Here is a 21068-nt window from a genome sequence, read left to right as displayed (position 1 = left end):
CTCCAAAACCCTTCTTATGTCTTCATCCCACCACCACGTCTCACCATGCCTACACTTTCCTNTCGTCCATCCACATACTTTATCTGCCGTAGCCAACACACAGTTCCTGTATCTCTCCCAAACATCTCCATCCTTACCATAGTCCCAATTTTCAGCCACCTTCACTTCAAACGCCTTCCTCACCTCTGCATCCTGTAACTTCCATGTCTTTCTCTTTGCCACAAACTTATCCTTCTTCCTCCTCCCCATTTTTTTTGATGTCACATCCATCACAACCATACTATGCTGCAGCATACCAGGTATCGCCTTCACATTCTTCACATACTTCCTATGTTTGGCCCTTACCAATATATAGTCTACCATTGACCTATGCTCCCCTGACTTATATATAATCAATCGCGCTGGTTCCCTTGTAAACCAGGTATTCCCCACCACCATGCTATGTGCATCCGCCAACTCCAACACTCTACGCCCTTCCTCATTCCGTATACCATATCTCCATCCCCCATGTACACCTTCATATCCGTCTGCATCCGCCCCCACATGACCATTCAAATCACCCAACAACACCACAAACTCATCCAACCCCGCTTGCCCAATCTCGTCAGAAACACCATCATAAAATCTATCTTTCTCCTCTTCCTTCCTACTTTGTTGCGGAGCATATCCTGATATCACTCTCACTATTACTTTTCCAAACACCATCACCACCACAATTACACCATTGCTTCTCCGCCTCACTTCCAACACCTTCTCCACCAACTCTTCTCTTACCATCACACCAACTCCTCCCGTACCATCATCCCCCTTCCACCACAACTTATATCTTTCACCTTTAGCCCCCACAAACCTTGTACCCTCACCCTTCCATCTGATCTCATGTAATGCAGCCACGTCAACCATTCTCCTCTGCAGCTCCTCCACCACTTCCAAACTTCTTCCTGTCAACGTGCCTACATTCCAGGTACCAAACCTCCAACCCCTTGGTCTACAAGTAGTCCTTCCATCTGTAGTGCCTTGCACCGCCACACTATAGAGTGGGGTGCCAGTAGCCAGACCATCCACAGGGCCTTGCACCACAACCCCATGGACTGGGTCTTCGGAAATTTTTCGCACCCTCTTCTGCCTGATACTGAGGGCCATTGTTATTTCCGTCATCATAAGTATAGGGAAATATCTCTATACTATCTTAGCAATAAGAAAAAGTTTGAAAATATCATTTTTATCGTTATATTGTATCACTATTATAATATTTTGTTATATCTTGTTTTTAGTTATCTTCTTTGCTAGTAGTTGCAAAGAGTAGCAGTTCTATGCAATATACTCATATGCACATATCATATTCGAACCAACACTTGAACCACCGATTCCTGTAGTATTTAGTAACATTCAAACCAAGTTATCACACTATCATTTATTGACGCTGTTATTGACGCTGTTAAATTGGTACTGTTACCTAAAACTAGAAACCTACCGAAGGTTCGGTTCGGGTAGTTTCCGCCAAATAATCTAGTTTTGGCCGGAGTTTTTGTTTCGGCCAAAACTTCAACTACACCGAAACCTATTTTTATGAGTTTATAAGCAGTTACTATTTCATTATGTTCATCAAAATTTGTGTTTTCAACTAAAAATAGTGGTAAAGTTGAATACATTTAATTACATGGAACGTTAGTAGTATATCTGATTATCTCCAAACCGACCGGAGTCGGATTTAACCAGATCTTAAAATAGGAATCAGACCGATGCCGAGTTTGAGCATTCGTTACATTTTTTAATATAACTTGCGACAATGGCTTTATTAGCTTGCCTACACTTGCCTCGAACCCAGCCTAAAATTTTGTTTTATTACATCTCTATCCTTAAATAACTCAACAAATTAACTTAAATTCAATACAATTTGAATTTATACTTCTATTGGTTTATGCAAATACTATTTTGGGTTTAGACTATCATAAATACAATTATTTATAAAGATCACTGCGTTTTCGGCACTCAAGTGTCATGCATAAAACGCAGTGATCTTTATAAATAATTGCAAATACAAACATACACATATAATGAAAACATGTGCGATTATGCAAGCACCACACATCTTAACATTTTTTGAAAAACAAATTTTCCAATCATAGTACTTGTTGTCTGGTAATTTAAAAGTAATTAATAATAAGATGATCGTGATAGCAGTGTTGTGTTAACTATTATAGTTATGTTTAAAAAATAGTTAATAACTATTTTTCAACTATTTTTACTTGCAGTAGTTATTAACTACTGCATAATAGTTAACTGATTAGTCAAGTAATTATGAGTTGACTTTCAAACATACAATTTGAAGAATTTTCGGACCTGAATTTAAATTACCCTTCATATAATTGTACAAATTGTTACTGCCATCAATGACCCACAACAATTTCTGTCACTGCTTTGGTGAATTTTTCTTGGATGCCTATAAAATATAGAATAATTTTTAAAATTTGCACATTTATGTTTAAGTCTAAATCCTAATTATTTCCAAAGTACTTATCAGATATATTAATTGAACCTAAACGCCCCGGTTTACGATCGTCTTCTTGTTCTTACTTCTTCTTAACTCGTGTTAAAAACTCTTTTGCTAAATCTGCTTTTGCTTTTTCTGGCCCTTTTCTCTGGAACTTTCTACCTACTTCGCTGACTACTTCTCCATCACTTACGAAGTTTAGAGCGGGTCTCAAGACCCATCTGTTTGCAAAATTCATTGAGTAGCGCTGTTGAACATCGCGGAAATAGCGCTTTATAAGCTAATTGATTGATTGATTGATTGATTGATTGATTGATTGATTGATTTTGATTGATTGATTGATGCAGATAATGACTTATTTATATCAAGTTGTTTTAATGTTTTTGTTACAGCAGTCTCTACTACCTTTCTTTTTTTGCTGGATTTTATGCTTTGACATATAAGCTTTGTAAACTGGGGGATTCTGTTCCTATAAATAAGAGTTACATTTTTTTCTTTTACTTCAACATTTTTATTTAATATATGTATATGTACATATAAATGTATTTAAACTGTTACTACAACTACTGTCAAAAACCTGTTCTACAATTTTAAATTAGCTTAAGAAATTTGTGGCACTGTACAATAACCTCTACATACAATAGTAGCATGCAATCTGCACGAATTATTTTCAAGACATTTGATTGTAAAAACTGTACTGCCAACGAAGAAAAAAGTAGTCATAAAAATTATTTAGATAATTATTATTATTGTTTACATACTTTTACTTACATGTTTTTAAAGTTGAAAGAATTAGAATTAGAGATATTTCTCAAATTCTTCTATTGCATGTGAAGCACATTGTCGCGAAGTTTCTATCGTTGTATGAAACCATGTTTATTAGAACCTTAAATTTGGTTTGAAATCACTCTAAAAACAAGAGGAAACCGAAGTGAAAAATTTAAACAAATACAAAAAGTAGGGATGTAGCCTACTTTATGGAATTTAAAAAAAATAATTTATTCTGTAAAAAAATTTTAAAACTAGTAGTTAAAAACTACTCGGAAAAAAAGTAGTAACGAACTACAGCTTAACTACTAGTGAACGAATTGCAGTTTTGCTGGTGAGTAGCCATAGCCAGTAACTGCTAGTTTAACTATTTATAGTTAGTAACTACTTACAACCGATCTCAATCAATCAATCAATTAGCTTATAAAGCGCTATTTCCGCGATGTTCAACAGCGCTCCTCAATAAATTTTGAAAACAGATGGGTCTTGAGATCCGCTCTGAACTTCGCAAGTGATGGAGAAGTAGTTAGAGAAGTAGGTAGAGATAGTAACACCAATCAGATAGTTCAAGCGATACAATCGTAATTCTTCTCGCTTTGTATCATATTGCATATTATCACTTGTTTAGCGCAATAATGTATACCTACCTACCTGTTAACAAATAAATCTACAACCTGTAAAACGCTAGCCTACATTCAAATCTACAAATATTCACACATTACTTACATAAATAATAAATATAAATGCGTTTTAACTTGGTTGACAAATATCCAATGTAATTATTCAGCTGGTTAAAAAGATGAAATAACGAATGACTATGGTAAAATTTGAGTTTCATTTGAATATAGTGGTGTATAAACTTCGTTGAGACTTTGCGTTGGCACAAACAAAATGCATGTAACATATAGTTAATGGGGCAAACTGAGTTTAATTTGAATATCTCTTTATATTTTAGCGGCTCTAAACTTAAAAAAAATAAGTTTCCAAAATTTATATTGAACATTGACATCTAGGAACTCATTCGTATATGAAACCATGTTTTTCCTATTGGTGCAAGTGAAAAATATATATTTGTTTCAGGAACAACTCGCGACATTATTGAAGTGACTGTAAATGTTGATGGTTACATGTTGGTTGTTAGTGATACTGCCGGGATGAGAGAAACTGTTGATAAAGTGGAAAGGCTTGGTATCGAAAGAGCGGTTGATTGGTAACTGTTGCTCTTTATTCAACTTTCTTCATAGTGGTACTTTTTCATTTTAATGTCATTTATTTTTAACAAATGTTTTTACTTTGTTGGTTATATGTTGTTTGAAAAACTTTTATTTTTAAGACATTAGCATCAACCCACAACAACTAATACGAAAAGCAATGTTTTTGAAGCCATTAAGGTTGAGAAAGCATATCCTTTCAATATCTAGGGGATGTTCTAGATTGTACTGTAACAGCTGAAGCTGCTGTTCGAACACGCATACGTGCAGTCTGGAATAAATGACATCTCCTTGCCTCTATATTGATGCGGCGTGACATCCCACTACCACTACGATCAAGACTTTATAAATCTGTGATACGTCCGGTGTTGTTATATGGTGCAGAAACATGGCCAATGACAACCAAACTGGAACAACAACTTCACCGAACCGATATGAAAGTGCTCCGATGGATGCAATGAGTTAGTCTGAAGGACCACATCAAATCTACCGAAATCCTGCGTCGTGCTGGTTTAGATGATATAAAGGACGAATGCCGGCAACACCGTCTGCGGTGGTTTGGTCATGTCAAACGAAGTGGAAACAGTGCCATAACTTCTCTTGCAGATGTTGAAGTACCTGGCACACGTCCCAAAGGCCGTCCAAGGAAGTCCTGGTCGCAAACAATCGAGCAAGACACGAAAGCTCTAAATTTAAATGAAATGGATACAACTGATTGTCTAATTTGGCGCAAAAAATTGATGGCAAAGAAAACAACGTCCTACCTCGGAGAACTGGGTCTCTGAACGCTAAACGAATGATTGATTGACATTTGCATCAGAAACATTGCAATCTTTTTAAAATTTGTGTTAATTATATAATAGATTGTCAGATGCATTATTGTATGTCGTTGAAATTTTGAATATAAGAAACTGCATAATAACTGAATGATCTAGCAGTGGAGGTGCAGTCAAAACTTGAATGTTTGACCTGAAGATTTCTTTAGAGGAGCATGATTGATTGATTGATTGATTGATTGATTGATTGATTAATTGATTGATTGATTTAAAAAATTTATGTATTCATTTTTATATTGATGCATTTAAATTAGTTGAATTTTTGCATTTTCTCTCAAGTTTTTCTAAAATTATGCAACCAATTTAGCTTCCATAAAGCAAATGTCGTAGTGTTAGTGATGGAGACCATAAATGAAAAAATACGAAGATTTATATATTCTGCAGAAGCAATCATTGGCACAAAAAATGAATTGGATTTACTGTCAAAAATGTCAGATAAATTTATTGTAGACTCTTTAGAGGAAATTAATTTAAAGGGTAATAGATACGATGGGTTTACAAATGTTACCTTTTTTCTTTGAAAATTTAAACTGTTTTTAGGATCTTTGCTTAAAGACAAATTCCTGATTCTTGTCTTCAACAAGTCAGATTTGATTAGCGAAAATGAAATGACTAGAATGAACTCACTTATTGCCAAACTTTGTACATTAGCGACATCACATTTGGATAGTTCACTACCTGAAAACCAACAGATTTCATCTCCAGAGCTCCATTCATCAACTTCACAGTACGCAGAATCAATCACGTCTCTAACAAAAATGACAACATACTGTTTAGCATCATGCTTGAGAAAAAATGGTTTACTTGATTTTGAAAAAGTTTTACAGAAAAATGTAAAAATGAAGTGAGTCTTTATTAGATATGAATAAAAATTTCGCCGAATAATATTTATTGTTAGTTATTCCTTGCATTACCAGCTTGGAATCAAATTCAAAGACTAATGTTTCGTTCATAAATGCTCGTCATGAACATCACTTGAATGCTGTTTGTAACAATTTGAAGAATTTTTTGTCCATTGTGTTAAAGGATAAATATCAAGGTTAGATAACAAAAAATTATTTTCATTTTTCCTATTGACGTAGGGTGTCAGTGGTCGGATAAAAATGTGTTCAACTTCTTCATTGAAAATTTTCCAACCTTACTCCGGGTTTCTATCCCAAGAAATTTTTTTAAAAATTTAACCTATGATTTTAATCGAATACCACTGCTAAATAAAAAATACTTGAAAAACATTTAAAATCAGTCGATATGATTGCTTTTCTTAGTAAAAATATTCTAAATTTATTTTTATCTCAACCTTCCAAGCGTACCACCTTAATATTCGTGAGTCACGTAATTATTGAGTTACATGTAGGAAGTGAAAAGAAGCATTTGATCTGAATGCTGACCTGGAAGCATTGCACTGTATTTTCACCTGCTGAAGTACCTCGGCATTAGTAATTTTTTAACAATGGATGCGTGACGTCTTTGCTTTTTGGGTTCGAGCCGAACGTTCAATGGGAGAAATATAATACAGTAATTCTAGTCTAAAACTTCATGAGTTTAATCCAATTTTCTAGCGTAAATTATAAAACATAATTTTATAGTATTTTTGCTCTTAAATTGATATTCTTATTAATTGAGCATTTCTTTATTGTAGGCCTACTTGCGACATGTTGGCAACTATAAAATTTGTTATTGATAGCAGCCGAGATTATAATGATAGAATGAATTACGTTCATGGTAGAATTGAAATCGACTAGCTTTAACGTCGGTGATTTTCATGACAGTAATGGTAATATTAATATCTAACACACTTTACAACAAAAATTCATTTAATAACTGAACTTCATCGACTGAAACACAACTTTTTCTTTTTTGTTCCATTTGCGCCTTTTTTCCATTTCCGCCAAATTATTATGGTGTTTTCATATGACGACGCGAACCAAGAAAAATTACGTTAAAATATACCAGACGTGAGTTAATTCCTCAGTTATTGTACAATTTCAAATTTTTTGAAACATTGAATTTATATTCAATATCGATAAATTATCGATAATTTGCAAATCGATAAGTACGGGAATTACTTATTTATATTGGTGTTGGCACTGAAAATTTTTAGTACCAATATCGTTTTTACCCGAAACCCGGTGTATTTCGAGACTGGCCGTTTTTGGACATTCGTTCGTCAACGTCTATTCTTTCCTTGTAAAAAGAAATAAAATTGGTCAAATCATTTAAAGTGAATGTTTAACACACATATCAATTTTGAAAAGGTGAAACATGTGACATTCGATTAGAGTTATCGATTGAAGAATTAAGAAATGCCTTCCAGAATATAGCTTACATAACCGGAAAAGTCACCACAGACCAGGTATTGGAAAAAATATTTAGTGAATTTTGCATCGGCAAATAAAGCAATTACAGTATATTTAAATAACGTTTCATCATTAAAAAATCGTTTGGTAAAAAGAAATTATAAACTTTTGTTTTAGTCGTTATTAAACTAATAAATAAAATTCAAACATTGGGTACATAAATTTATTATAGCTTGAAACAAAAATACTACATATTCCCATATAAATATTTCTCAACAAACATTTGAAAACTTTTAAAGTGTTCCTCTCAATATAATGTATCAAACGTTTATTCATCTTTCAACAGACTAGCGATATCGTTGCATATCAGTTGGTGTAAATCTTTTGTATCTAGCAAGCCATCCAAGTATCCTGAAAACAGACAATTTACTTCATTACTTTAAACTGTAAGCATTAATTAAAAGTTTGGTGGACCATTGATTGAATAACAACAATCAGATTAAAATTTAGCTTTTATATATGATCATTGGCCTGAGAGCTATATTTTGTTTTTCACTTAAGCTGGTATATATAGAATAATATGTTATTGCCAACATTTATATAGCGCCAATTATAATTCAGAATTTACATTGGCGCACATTAATCATTATTATTAGGTTACTTTGCAAAAGTTCGTGAACATGTACGTCTTCAACTTCTTAAATTCTGCTAGTGTCAAATCAGGTTGTCTTACACATTTGCCAGACTGTTTCAAAATATCGATCCAGCAACTTTAAAATCTCTTCAGCAGTTTTCAAATTAATCTTTTTAACATGTAGGATGTTCATGCTTGATGACCTTAAACTGTGATGAGAACGAATCATTGAAGCTCTATTAAATTTATTTGCTAAGTATTCACGTGCAAAATTGTTCATACATTTGAAAACTAAAACTCCAAGTTTGAACAAAATTCTTTCCTTAATAAGGAGCCAGTGCAGAGGCTTCAAAATCGGAGAAGCATGACCAAATTTTATTCTACCCATGATTAGTTTTGCCACCTGGTTTTGTAAATTTATTGTGCCATAAAAATATTATGTAATGATGTGTAAGTATATCACTCTGGGGACTATTGCAGTAATTCAGTCTGGAGATAATCAAAGCTTGCACCAACAAACGTAGACCATTTTTTGTCAAGGCTTTTTTTAATTTGACGTAATTGACGTAGTCGAAAAGAGCATTTTTTTGACTAAATACATAGTATGTTCATCCATTGTCAAGTGCTTGTCGAAGATAAAACCCAAATTTGAGGCCGCATCAAAAAATGGAATCAGTAGTTCATAAGCAGATAGAGATTTCCTTAACTAGAGATAGTTACTGCCAGGAAGCATGAACTGAATCTTTGTTTGGTTCAACTTTAATCAATTTTTACCCAACCATTGACTGACTTCGTTAATGCATCTAACAAGTTGTCTGACATATTTGAAAACTGAGACAGGTAGCATGAGGCACATATTTTTATGTCATCAGCATACTCGTGACAATAAAAACCAAACTTGTTGGCTAACGCAACAACTTCGCTTGTATACAGTAAAAAGAACAGGGGCCCCGGCACAGAATCCTGAGGTACCCCAGATATCAGGTAGTCAACACTAGAAACCTTTCCAGAACAGCTTACCTGTAACGTCCAATTAGTTAAAATGACTCAATCCACCGAAGTACCACCCCTAAAATATCATTGAAAGATTTCAGACTGCTGAGTAGGATATTGTGGTCCATACAGTCAAACGAACAACTCTTCGTGTCTAGCCATGTTAGTAACGTAATTTTTTGACCATCAATGGCTGCAAACATTAGAAAAAACCTCGAGCAAGGCTGTTTTAGTTGAGTAGTAATTTCTGTAGGCTGATTGGTTTAACGACATTAAATCATGTTGGTATACACGCCATTGTGCTGCAAAAGTTCATTGCATGATAATTAGCATATAGCGGCTGAGAATAATTAGCATATGTGCTGTTCAGGAGATCTTACCATATTTTCGGCTAGGGAGTAATTAGCATATGTGCTGTTAAGGGGTTAGCATATTACATACATGTTCCATTAAGCTATTGGAATTCATCTGATACACCGACCCTTGCCCAAATCCATACCGATATTGCACCACTACATTGAAAGTGTGACTTCATTGCAGCTTTCGCCCCCAGTAAAATTTTAGAACTAGTTTAGATTCCTTGATGAAAATTAATTTTGGCCTAACCCCCATACACAACCACAGAGTGATATACTTACACATCATTACATAACATTACATAGTAAAATTGTAAATTGCTTTACAGATATGCAAGTCAAAAATAATATTTGCCTAACTAATGTTTTCTTGATTCTTTATTTCTTCTTTTATTTTCATATAAGAAGGCCAAGCAAAGGTTGCGAAGTAGTCCTTCGGTTCTGGTCCTTCATACATTCTTTCCCTTGTTCAAATGAAAATAATGAAAGTAGTGGATTACTTTTTGAAATCAGTCCACTTTGAACAAGTTTATTATCATATAAAACAGTCTAAAAGTATCTACACAAGATTCCGTTACATTGAAGCATCACATTATAAAGTTTTAGTAATATTTATACTGTGCATAGCGATTAGGGATGTCATGAGCCATAAGTTCACAAGAGACTGATTTTTTACTGACAGCGGTCTCAAGCAATATGTAAAACAAACATTCTTAACACAATTAAAATGCTCAGGTAAAAACCCTTGTTTCAATGATATTGAAATAACAATTAGCCCTATACCCATTAGCCCTATAATCTCAAAAAATTTGTTTCAGGAATAAAATAGCTAACATTCTTCTTCTGTATCCTTCTTCAAATGGAAGATCAAGGAAATACTTTTTTGTAAGAACATCCTGCAAGAAACTGTAAAATGCATTATTTATGAGATCTTACTGGATATATCTAGAAATATAACTAACCCTATACTGAAAACAAATATTCCTTCAACAACAAGAATATCTATGGGTTTTTTTGTATAAGCATTGTAAAGCTTATAAAACTTATCCCTGAACCTTGCTATGTCATAAGACAAGAGACCTATGTAAAACAAAAAAAATATCAACAAACAGTTCTTGTTATTCTAAAAAAAAATTATATGTACAATCCCAGTTAACAAATTCTCCATTGTAAACTTTGCACAGCTCCAAATCTGGATGATCATTTTTCTAAAAATGTTAAAAGTTAAATAAAGTTGTGAAGCTGAAATTATAAATTTACTTTACAGTTACTTTGTAGAACTCGTCCATGTGTATTATTTCAACACTTTCAAAACTATCTTGAATAAATTGACTTAAGGTTGTTTTACCAGCATTTGAACAGCTGAAAAATTCAAATGATAAAAATGAATATACCCATATAAAGCATGAAACTGTAAAACACTTACCCTCCAATACCTATCACTATGCACCTCATATCTCCCTAGATTGCCGGATTAAAAATTACACAATTTAGAAAGAAAACTATAAAATTAATACAAATATGATCCCAAATTATATTATTACGCAATACACTGATTATACATGTGTTAAAGATTAAACAATTGAACACAAATCATTTTTATAATGACTTAATCTACATCTGACTACTGTGCTAGTAGCAAAACATAGTTGTTTAAAACTCTAATTACTAAATAGTAAAAGTAAGAATACTCCAATAGTACATAATTTATTTTTTATTCAGTACTAATAATAAATAATCCTGACCTTATCAGCTTATCTAATAATCTAATGTCAAAGTTGTCAAAATCTAAGTAAAGTTTGTAATGTTATGTAAGTATTTGAACTAAAAATAATTAATATAATTTTTGTGCGAGGCTACGCGAGACAATTTTCAGAGAAAGTCGTTAGTTTCATAATCTTCGATAAGCATGGGCTCTTCTTTATTGAAAATAGTTGGTTTTTCCCTGTTTAGTCGTTTCAGATAAGCAATTAAAAGAGCTTTATTCAGCTGGTCCGTTTGCGTCACTTGTTCGGAGTCGACGTACTTCAACTGAGTCTTGTCTTCCAGAGATAATCTATCGATACCTTCAGTGGCAAAATCAACAGAATTTGAAGTCATCTCCGTAGCGAGAAATTACAGGAAGTGCTAATGACTTATTTAAATTCATGTAATAAACAAACACCATGTGATCTGCATCTGCGTGAAGGGTCATGAAGCGGTGTTGAGCGAAACCAGAGTTGGACTGGCTTGAAGACATGATGAAAATTTCGAGAAGCATTTCACATACAAGAAAATCAACCATTAACAAACAATCAAACAAAATCCAACTACCTTCTCCAATATTTGTTCATAAAAAGGCCACATAAATGATGCAAGTATCAATAATTACAGACCGATATCATTACTGTCACCGTTTTCGAATATCTTAGAACAAAATAGTAAGTATAAGGGAGAATTCTTACATATCAGAGATTAACATTTTATCAAACATGTCATCGTTTTATGATTTCTTTCGACGATATCTTTTTTTGGCTTAAGTTTTCTAACCAACAGATCTCTATCTGTTTTTTTGAGCAATCAAATCAAAAACGCTACATGTAAGGGTCGATTTTGAGACCTCTGTTGTTTTCCATTTTCATAAATAAATTGCCTAACATCTTGACAGTGCTCAATTGCATAATATATATTAATGGATGACACCATTTTATTTTATTAATTGTTGAAATATCAAAGTTGGTTGGTTTATTCGTTTATAAATAATATAAACTCTGAACAAATATTTCGAAAACTTGCTATACATTCATTGGTGCAAAAATATTAACAAATTCAATAAAAGTTATGGAAAATAAGTTTAGGAAACAATTTCGAAAATAATAATGGGGTTCGATAAAGTTCTTAGGTTTAACCCGTAGATATAGTAATGCTTAACCTTTCAAAATAATTTATCTTGGCTTGAACGTAACGAGAATTAAAAAGCAAAATAATCCATTTCTCAACCGTATATAAAAATTCAAACAAATTTAATTTAGAAACATTAATGATTACTTACAATAGTTTTTTTTGGCTTACTTTACTTGTTGTAACGTAATTTTAGGTAAGTTTACCATATTTCATTGACAAAATTTGTAAACTTCAACAAAAATTCATTAGAATCATCTATAATAGCAAACCATTATTAGAGCATACTACCTCTTCAGCAAGTTAAACATCCTGTTGATCATGTTTTCATATCAGTTCTTTTCGTTTACAAATTCCTGCACTACGCGTCACCAAAGTATTTCGACGAATTTCGAAGTTAAAAGACGGGAACAGACAGACTTATCTCATGTCGGTCACAATGTTTCTAAATTAAAAAATTTCTAAAAAAATTTTTATCATTAACTGAAATCTTTTTGTGGAAATGTTTGTATATTGACTGATAGACAAATCCAATATCAATCAAGCTGAAAAAACAGAAATTAAAATCAAATAAAATTCAGATGAACATAAATATTTAATTGAAAGACCACCAAAATCAAAGAAAACAAAATATTTTACATTAAATTAAGATAAACACATAATAACACAAAACGAAAATACAATTAACTAAACAAATTAAGTAAAAAACATTTTTCGGCTTGGTTACGGTTTGAAAACATTTTTAATCGTATTATTACATGGTAATAATAAGTAAAGAAAACTTCAAAGTTAAACTTCCACCATTAACCTAAAACAAAAGGTTTTGAATCTTTGATATAGTTAATCTAAATTAATCTTAAGTGTTTTTATTAACCGATCTTTCCAACATCCACAAATACCATGTGTTTTCTGGCTCCGCGGGTCTAAACCTTCGAAAATACCATTCTCCGTTAGCGTTACCAGAAAATTTTGATTCGTCTTCTCGATCAAGTTTTTCATTCGTATTATTTTCGACATGCACGTAGGAGCCATTGAACGCTTCATGGGTCAACGGAATTTTAGGTTTAAGAATTTTCTTCATTTTCTGCCAGCCAAAAACATCACAAGGGAAAGCCTTAGTAAAATCCCACTCAGCCGATAAAAATTTGTCGTGGTCAGTGATATTCAAATATTCGCCCCACCAAATATACTGACACAAAAACCAATTCTTTTGTTTCAGAGGAGCATTAGGTAGCAATTTGTTATGAAACAGTTTTTTAAATTCATTAAACAGCGGAAGGGCCTTTTTAACCTTGATAGGAATAGAAAACTTTCTCATATATCTCTTAAACATACTTTGAGTTTTAGTAAATATATTAGAGCTATACTTTAGTAACTGATCAAAATGTTCGTTCTTCATAAAATCACCGATTTTGCTTTCACTTACCTTTCTGGCTTTTCGCGCATTAAACGATTCAGGCTGTTTCGATAAATTAATACGGCGATTTTTTGTAATTTTTTTTTTCGTATAATCATCATCGTTGTGCGCTTTATTTCCCTCAAATATGCCTCTTACTTTGTCAGTTTTTATTTTATCAAAATTTAAATTTTTTTTTAAAAAGCTAGAATCTACTTTAATTTCATTGCCAATTGTTTCCTGCTTGAATGAGTTAGCGTCGTATAACAGTGTTGCATTTTTAATGGTGTAATTAAGTTTTACGATCACATCAAAAATTTCTTCAATTCTAACTAAATTTTTTTGTTGACGATCTAAAAATTCTTTTTTGAATTTGAAGGTGTTTTCATCTAAACAATGCTTCATTCTTCGAAGGAGGAATACATTTATTTGTCGTTCACTCCTGAGCTTCTTATGCAACATTCTGATCTGCTTTTGTAGTTTAAAATGCCTTGCGCCATAAGGAGCCTAAAAATTTAAATTTCAAATCGAATTTACAAAAAATTTAATAATTTTAACGATTTTTTTCTTTTCATAAAGCAATTAAATGAATCTGCAACCAAAAAATATAAAAGTAGATTTTAAAAGGGAATTACACATAAGAATCGAAATAAACCAGCTTAACTGGAAGCGTTTACGTCATGTTTTATTTATTAGTTCTCGTCAATCACTTGAACCAAAACTGATGAGACCCTTGCATTAATTATAACAAATGTGTGACGTCATTGCAACTCTAGTTTTCAGTAAAGTTATACAACAGTAGGGTAATTTCAGCGCAAAATCTATGGCAAACTAATTTTGAAAAATGTTTAAAGAGATGTCACTATTGAATTACGCGAAGGAATTGAATTATGCTAATTGAGCTAAACGTTGACCTGGAAACATTAGCGTAGCATTCTATTAAAGCTGTTCAATCAATCAATCAATTAATCAATCAATCTATCAATCAATCAACTAATTAGCTTGTAAAACGCTATTTCCGCGATGTTCAACAGTGCTCCTCAATGAATTTTGAAAACAGATGGGTCTTGAGATCCGCTCTGAACTTCGTAAGTGATGGAGAAGTAGTCAGAAAAGTAGGTAGAGAGTTGCAGAGAAAAGGGTCAGAAAAAGCAAAAGCAGATTTGGCAAAAAAGTGTTTAACACGAGTTAAGAAGAAGAAGCGAGAACTATCTTGAATTCCCTGCAACAACAACCAAAAGAGGGGGCGAGGACGGGATTCACAATTCAGAGAGAAGCATCTTTTATAAATAAAAAAAAAACATAATCTTATCAGATGTATTTAGCAATATGAAGAAATGTTCATAAAACCCATTTTACTGATTAATTTTTTAAAGCCTTCCCAAAATTAATGTAAAATAATGTTATTTTTTCTTAGGCTGAAGTTTTGCTTTTGTAAATTCTGTAACTATTTTCAGGGATATTGAAAAATTATTTTCGTTTTTTTCATTTTCTATGCATCGATAAAATATTTTGACTTTGATCTCTGGACAAGGTGTAAAATGAAGTACATATGCATACATGATGGAGTAGAAGACTTTCTAAACATTTTAAATGCAATAGGAAATCTAATATCTTATGAAGAAAACATCATGAATTTATCAGTTTCTGCAATATTTTTCATTGCAATCCTTTATGGTTTTGTGTTACCTAAATTTGTGAAAATTCGTTCTTTCAACAGTATTTACGAACAAAGCGGGTTAAATATGCATCTGTACACGCTAAAAATAAAATCTTTAAAAATAACTGAACAAAGGAACACGCTATTGAAAAAGGCAGTTGAACAATGGAAAGTCCAAAATCATTTTTGAGAAGTTCGAGACATTTATTGTAAGCCCCATTAAAAAAAGTAAAAATAAGAGTGGAGAAAATTCACGAGAGAGGAAGTTTATCTTTTGAGGACAAATTGAAAATAGAATAAATTAAAAAATAAAAACACGCTTTGATTAACTGCAAACCAATGCAAATAAGTATCTTCTAACTGTATGAAAATGCAAATAAAAAAATCATAAATTATTTAAAATGTTGGATATTAGATTAGAAAAAGAAACTGAAAAAAACAAGACCTGCCAGAAAATGGACTTAAGCGGGATGATTGAATTTAAAAAAGTTGGACAAAGATAGAAAGGATTTTTATATCTATAAAAGTTAATGTCATCGACCTACTTCTACTGTCACTTAACTTATCGTCATCGGGCTGGCTTTTTAGGTACAACAATATTTCTCCAAAACTCTCTATCTTTTGCAAGTTCGGCCAGCTCCTCATTTAGTTGTTCCAGGTTCAAATGCTCAAAATGTTTGTGAATTTGGTCTTCGTATGTCAAACGTGGTCTGCCTCATCTGATTTCTGGCTTATAGAGAGCATGTAATTAACCAGTTAGTTTTCACATGAGTTTTAAGAGAACAATTATTATATTGATTGATTAAACATTGAACAGGACACTTCTATATCATATTTTGTAGGTTTTTTCGATCACCTAAACTGATGCTGTTAGAAGAGAGTTACCAGCACCAACTTTAATTGATGTGTGACGTCATAAGTGCTTTGCTTCCAGCAAAGTTTACAATAGGAGATACGGCAATACCATTATTAAATACCACCAAAAATAAAATCATTATTATTATGTATTAACTTACAGTCGTTATCATGCTGTAAGTTTGACTTGACTGAGCCATAAATTGGTACACAACTATATTAAAATATAAAAGCAAGCAAATTAAATAAAAACCAGAATTTAAAAATACAGTATTATAAAGTCTTACCAACTCCAATAATCACCACAGCAATTGTCAAAGATAATAATGGAGAAAATGGCTTTGTTGATAATTCTTCACTACTTATCTGGATCCCTTTAGATTTTTGAGTTTTAACTGGTGCAGTTGTTTGTGTGGAAGCATCTTCCCCTTCATTTCCAAAAACATTTTCATCAATTATATCAAAACCTTGACAGATTTTAATGTTTACATTTGTGTATTTTAAGAAATAAATCTCGTTTTGTATCAATGAATGAATTAATGAAGGAATAAATGAATAAATATCAATACAAAGCATTTGAATCCTGAGTAAATTAATTTACAAACTTGAATCTGAATCTCGGTTAGATGATGACTTTAAGCTGATCAACTCTAAGAAATATTTAAAACAAGCAATCATAAAAAGATAATTTTAAAAGAAAGATTGATTGGTTATTAAATTAACCACATCTTAATTCTAGCATTAATATTAGTATAAAATAAGAAACTTTATAAAGATTTCAGCAATTTTTTAATTTGTGGCTTGAGAAACATGTTAGTTTATTTATATATAAAATATTCAAACAATTCTACAGTAGCAGATGACCCAATTTCAGCTGATTTTTCTTATAGTCTTTTTACTCTGGCACGCAAAAGAAACAAATAAAAATAATGATAAATTTTTATTAGTTAATCCAATTTTTCGTGTGTAAATTATTTCACCTGGTTAATTGGGTTCAGACAACAATAAAAAGTTCAAAACAAAATTTATTTTTAACAATTTTAACTCAAATATTAATCACAAAAACAGTTAAAATAATATAACCACCTGGATCATCATCGCCATCATCAACAAATGATCCAGAAGCAACATGATCCTAACAAATATAAATGAATACTATAGAAATTACAAAATTTAATTAAGAATGATTTATTTCAGTACCTCATTCACAACAAATTATACACTATAAGTTTCAAATTAATCTTATGAAATTAACAGATTTAGAATTTTGATATTCAATTAAAAATCATTTCAAAATTATAAAAAAAATTATTTACTTAAAAAAAGCAATGTAGAAAATATACCTGAGCAAGCCAAACACATCACTAACTTATCTATTGAAACATTTGTTACATTATTTATACAACTTGTCAGCAAAATGTAAATTTTTTCATCAGATTTCCTTAAAATACTTGTTCGGCCTCAATCTTATCAAAAAAACAAACCATTAATTTTGCAAGTTGCTGAAAACAAATCATTTAGATCATCGACTAAATATTATGCAGTTCATTGTCACTAAAATTCTTCATTTATTTCAGCATCACGTCCTTACTCGGGGGAACTTATTTAGTAGTAGTAGTAGTAGTAGTAGTAGTAGTAGTAGTAGTAGTAGTAGTAGTAGTATTAGTAGTAATGCTGTTCTGGAAATTTCCAGAGAGCATGCTGTCAGGTATGCTAGCACAGCCGATTCGTTGATTAATTGTTGTTCATCCAACAATCAATACTATTTAATGTTTGCGCATTGACAAGTTCATTTGGCAATGAATTCCTGATATTTGCTGTTCTATTGAATAGGTAATTCTCTCTGCTTCTATGTCTTGTTATTTCTTTGTAATATTTCATACTGTGACCTCGCGTTCTAGTTACAACATTATTAAATTGATTTATTAAATTAATTCTGTCCATTTTATGCTTGCTTTTGAATATCTGAATTAAATCTCCTCCTCTTCTTCTTTCTATCAATGTTATTAGATCCAATTCTCTTAGACAATCGATGTAAGCAAAATTTCTTATAAAAGGAACTAATTTTGTTGCTCTGTGCTGGACTCTTTCAATCACTTCAATATCACCCTTCAAATCTGGGGACCAAACTGACATCGCAAACTCCAAAAGTGGTCGAATAAAAGTTATGAATAAAAGTTATTTCAAAAATTAATAACAGACATTGTTTTTTATCAATTTGTTAATTTGTTGCAGTGTTCATAAGGAAGAGTGTTTGTTGTATGGTTCTTTTTTTAAGGTCTAAGAAAAAGACTAAGAAAAAGGACTAACATAAGGCCATAACCAGAAAGTTCAAATCATTGTTAGAATTAAAAATCTTTTTTTACAGTAAGTTATAAATAAATAAATTCACTATTAGTCAATTAGTGAATTTATGATGCAAATAAAATATTAAATTAAAATTAAATTATTCTTGTGCTTCACTGTATCATCTACTATATTATAAATAAATAATAATAGCCATCAGGTTGTCTTCATTTCATATATTATTCATTCATTCATATCATATTGTGAGTAGTTTATTCTTTATTATCTATTTACTCACAATAATTTTAATATTTTATACTTTTAAATTAAAAGTTTTAATAAAACTAGTTAAAAAAAATAAATAAATTACAAAATACAAATCAAAATCGAAAAAATAAATTTTAATCGGCCGTACCAAAACTGGTGATGCACTGACATTGACAAGAGCCCACTTGGAATGTGAAATGCTTTCCATGAACTCAACAATAACAATATTCAGTATATGGTGAAATCAAGCAGCTGACAGAACGAGCACAACACAATTGTCTAAACTAAAGAGTGACATGTTTAAAACTGGCCTATATATTAACAATAATTATTCAAAGAGAGAATATGAAAAAAGAAAAGTATGACATCGTAAATTTTATCGTCCGCTATATTTATTAAAATATATATCATAAAAATGCGCTTGGAGGTAAAGGAGAAATGGTTAAATGACAAGTGCGAAATCGTTGAAAAGTAATACAAAAAGTAATACAAAAGTAATACAAAAAGTAATACAAATGCAATGTATAAAACATCAAAGAAATCATTGGAAAAAGGGCTTGTAATTCAATTTGTAATTCAATTCAATTCAATAATGCATAAAAGTTAATTCGGTGAAGTAATCGTAGAGAAAAAAAGTACTTGAAAGATGGACTGAATACGTTAACGATCTTTTTGATGATTGGTAGAAAGACGTAAAAAGACAAAAGATAGCTGTAGCGAAAGATGCATTTCTAAAATGAAAAACATCCTCGCCAATAGTAAAATCAGAATATCAACAAAATTAAAACTGTATGGGTGTTATATTTTCCCTGTGCTAACTTACGGCTATGAGTCCTGGACAATTTCTAAAAAAAAATGAAAAAAAAGATTAACGCTGCTGAGATATTATTTTTGTTGAATATCACCACATTTCAGCTCTTACAAAGTGTTAAAGATAGGGTTTTGTGGGGGTCGATGGTCGCCAATGTCCTGAAAGGATAAGGCACGAGAAAGAAGAAGAATATATGTTAAATGTATGAGGCCGTTTATATGAAATAAAAGGTTGCATCCACGATAAAAACCACCGCGTATATTTTGAAAGACTACAACGATTGCTATATATCCTTAGAATGCTAGATTCTACGTCCACGGTTAACAGCGCCGCATAAATTTTTCTGCTACCCTAATTAAATTTCGCGACTTATTTTTTTAATTCATCCGCGCTAAATATTGCAAATATTCATGAAAATTTACTAGGTCCGTGATAAAATTCCTCAATATCTCAACATGTTATTTTTGTACGTAGTCGATGGTAATTACCGTTGCACACGGTGTAACTAAATTGATAGGCCCACGGGAGTCCGCAGCAAATGTGGCTTCTCCGGCGAAACATCCATAGATTCATTGTCATAATCTGCAAAGAAAAAGAAAAATTGAATTTTTTTTACCGCATTTTCAAGTTTGGAAATATTTATTGTTTCTTATTCTTATAGATTTTTTAAGATATATTCATTTTATTGGTGGCATATATACATAGGTAATCAAGGTACATGCTTTCCGAAAATTACAAGTGAGCGATGTCTACCAAGAAAAGAAACATTGTTCTTTTCTTAAAGTATCGAAGAGGTTCGTTATTAAACGTTTTTGCACGTTTATGTTATTACACTTTGATTAGTTTCGCGAGACTTGTCCAACTGATCAAAATTTTGTTGTCGATGTCTGAGATTTTTTGAGATTAACTATCTATATAGCGACGGATACCGTTCATATTAACATTTATCGATATATAAGCGATATAGTTCACATCAACGAGAGCTAGATGTTTTGAAAATGTCGATATATTATTTCGTTTGCAAACCTATCTAAAGATACGATTAATTTACTATAGACAAACATTTACCGCGTCTTTCAATTTTTCAACAGTTCAATCAAACAATTTGTTTCCCTTTTTGCAGTGTTTAACAGCTCACATCAATGAGTTTTACAAACAGATGAATTTTAAGATCAACTCTGAACTCCGTGACGGAGAAGTAGTTAGAGAAGAAAGTAAAAAGTTTAGCAGCGATATTTACTGTGAATGAAGATTCATCTTATTAACATAATAACCAGTCCATACATATACTTATAACACTAGAAGCATTAAAAAATTTTTTCAA

The 21068-nt window shown here is 31.7% G+C and overlaps 2 protein-coding genes across 2 annotated transcripts in view; one reads left to right on the top strand and one right to left on the bottom strand.

Moving 5' to 3' along the window:
• HELRODRAFT_70952 (hypothetical protein) overlaps positions 1-4476 on the top strand; it is a gene marked incomplete at both ends in the record, with an annotated part of 11328 nt that extends 6852 nt beyond the window's left edge. Inside the window, one exon of the mRNA XM_009032948.1 lies at positions 4320-4476. Within this exon, the coding sequence (XP_009031196.1) occupies positions 4320-4476 (157 nt within the window). The remainder of the gene's footprint in view (positions 1-4319) is intronic.
• An 8849-nt stretch (positions 4477-13325) lies between these two features.
• Positions 13326-14270, bottom strand: HELRODRAFT_165929 (hypothetical protein; the record flags this gene model as incomplete). The annotated part of the gene is made up of 1 exon (XM_009032996.1): positions 13326-14270. One exon carries the CDS (start codon positions 14268-14270, stop codon positions 13326-13328), a length of 945 nt encoding a protein of 314 aa, XP_009031244.1.
• Positions 14271-21068: the final 6798 nt, after the last annotated feature.

This window comes from Helobdella robusta (genome assembly GCF_000326865.2).
Source record: "Helobdella robusta unplaced genomic scaffold HELROscaffold_9, whole genome shotgun sequence".
Lineage (NCBI taxonomy): Eukaryota > Metazoa > Annelida > Clitellata > Rhynchobdellida > Glossiphoniidae > Helobdella > Helobdella robusta.
This window is presented reverse-complemented; position numbering and strand designations above follow the sequence as displayed.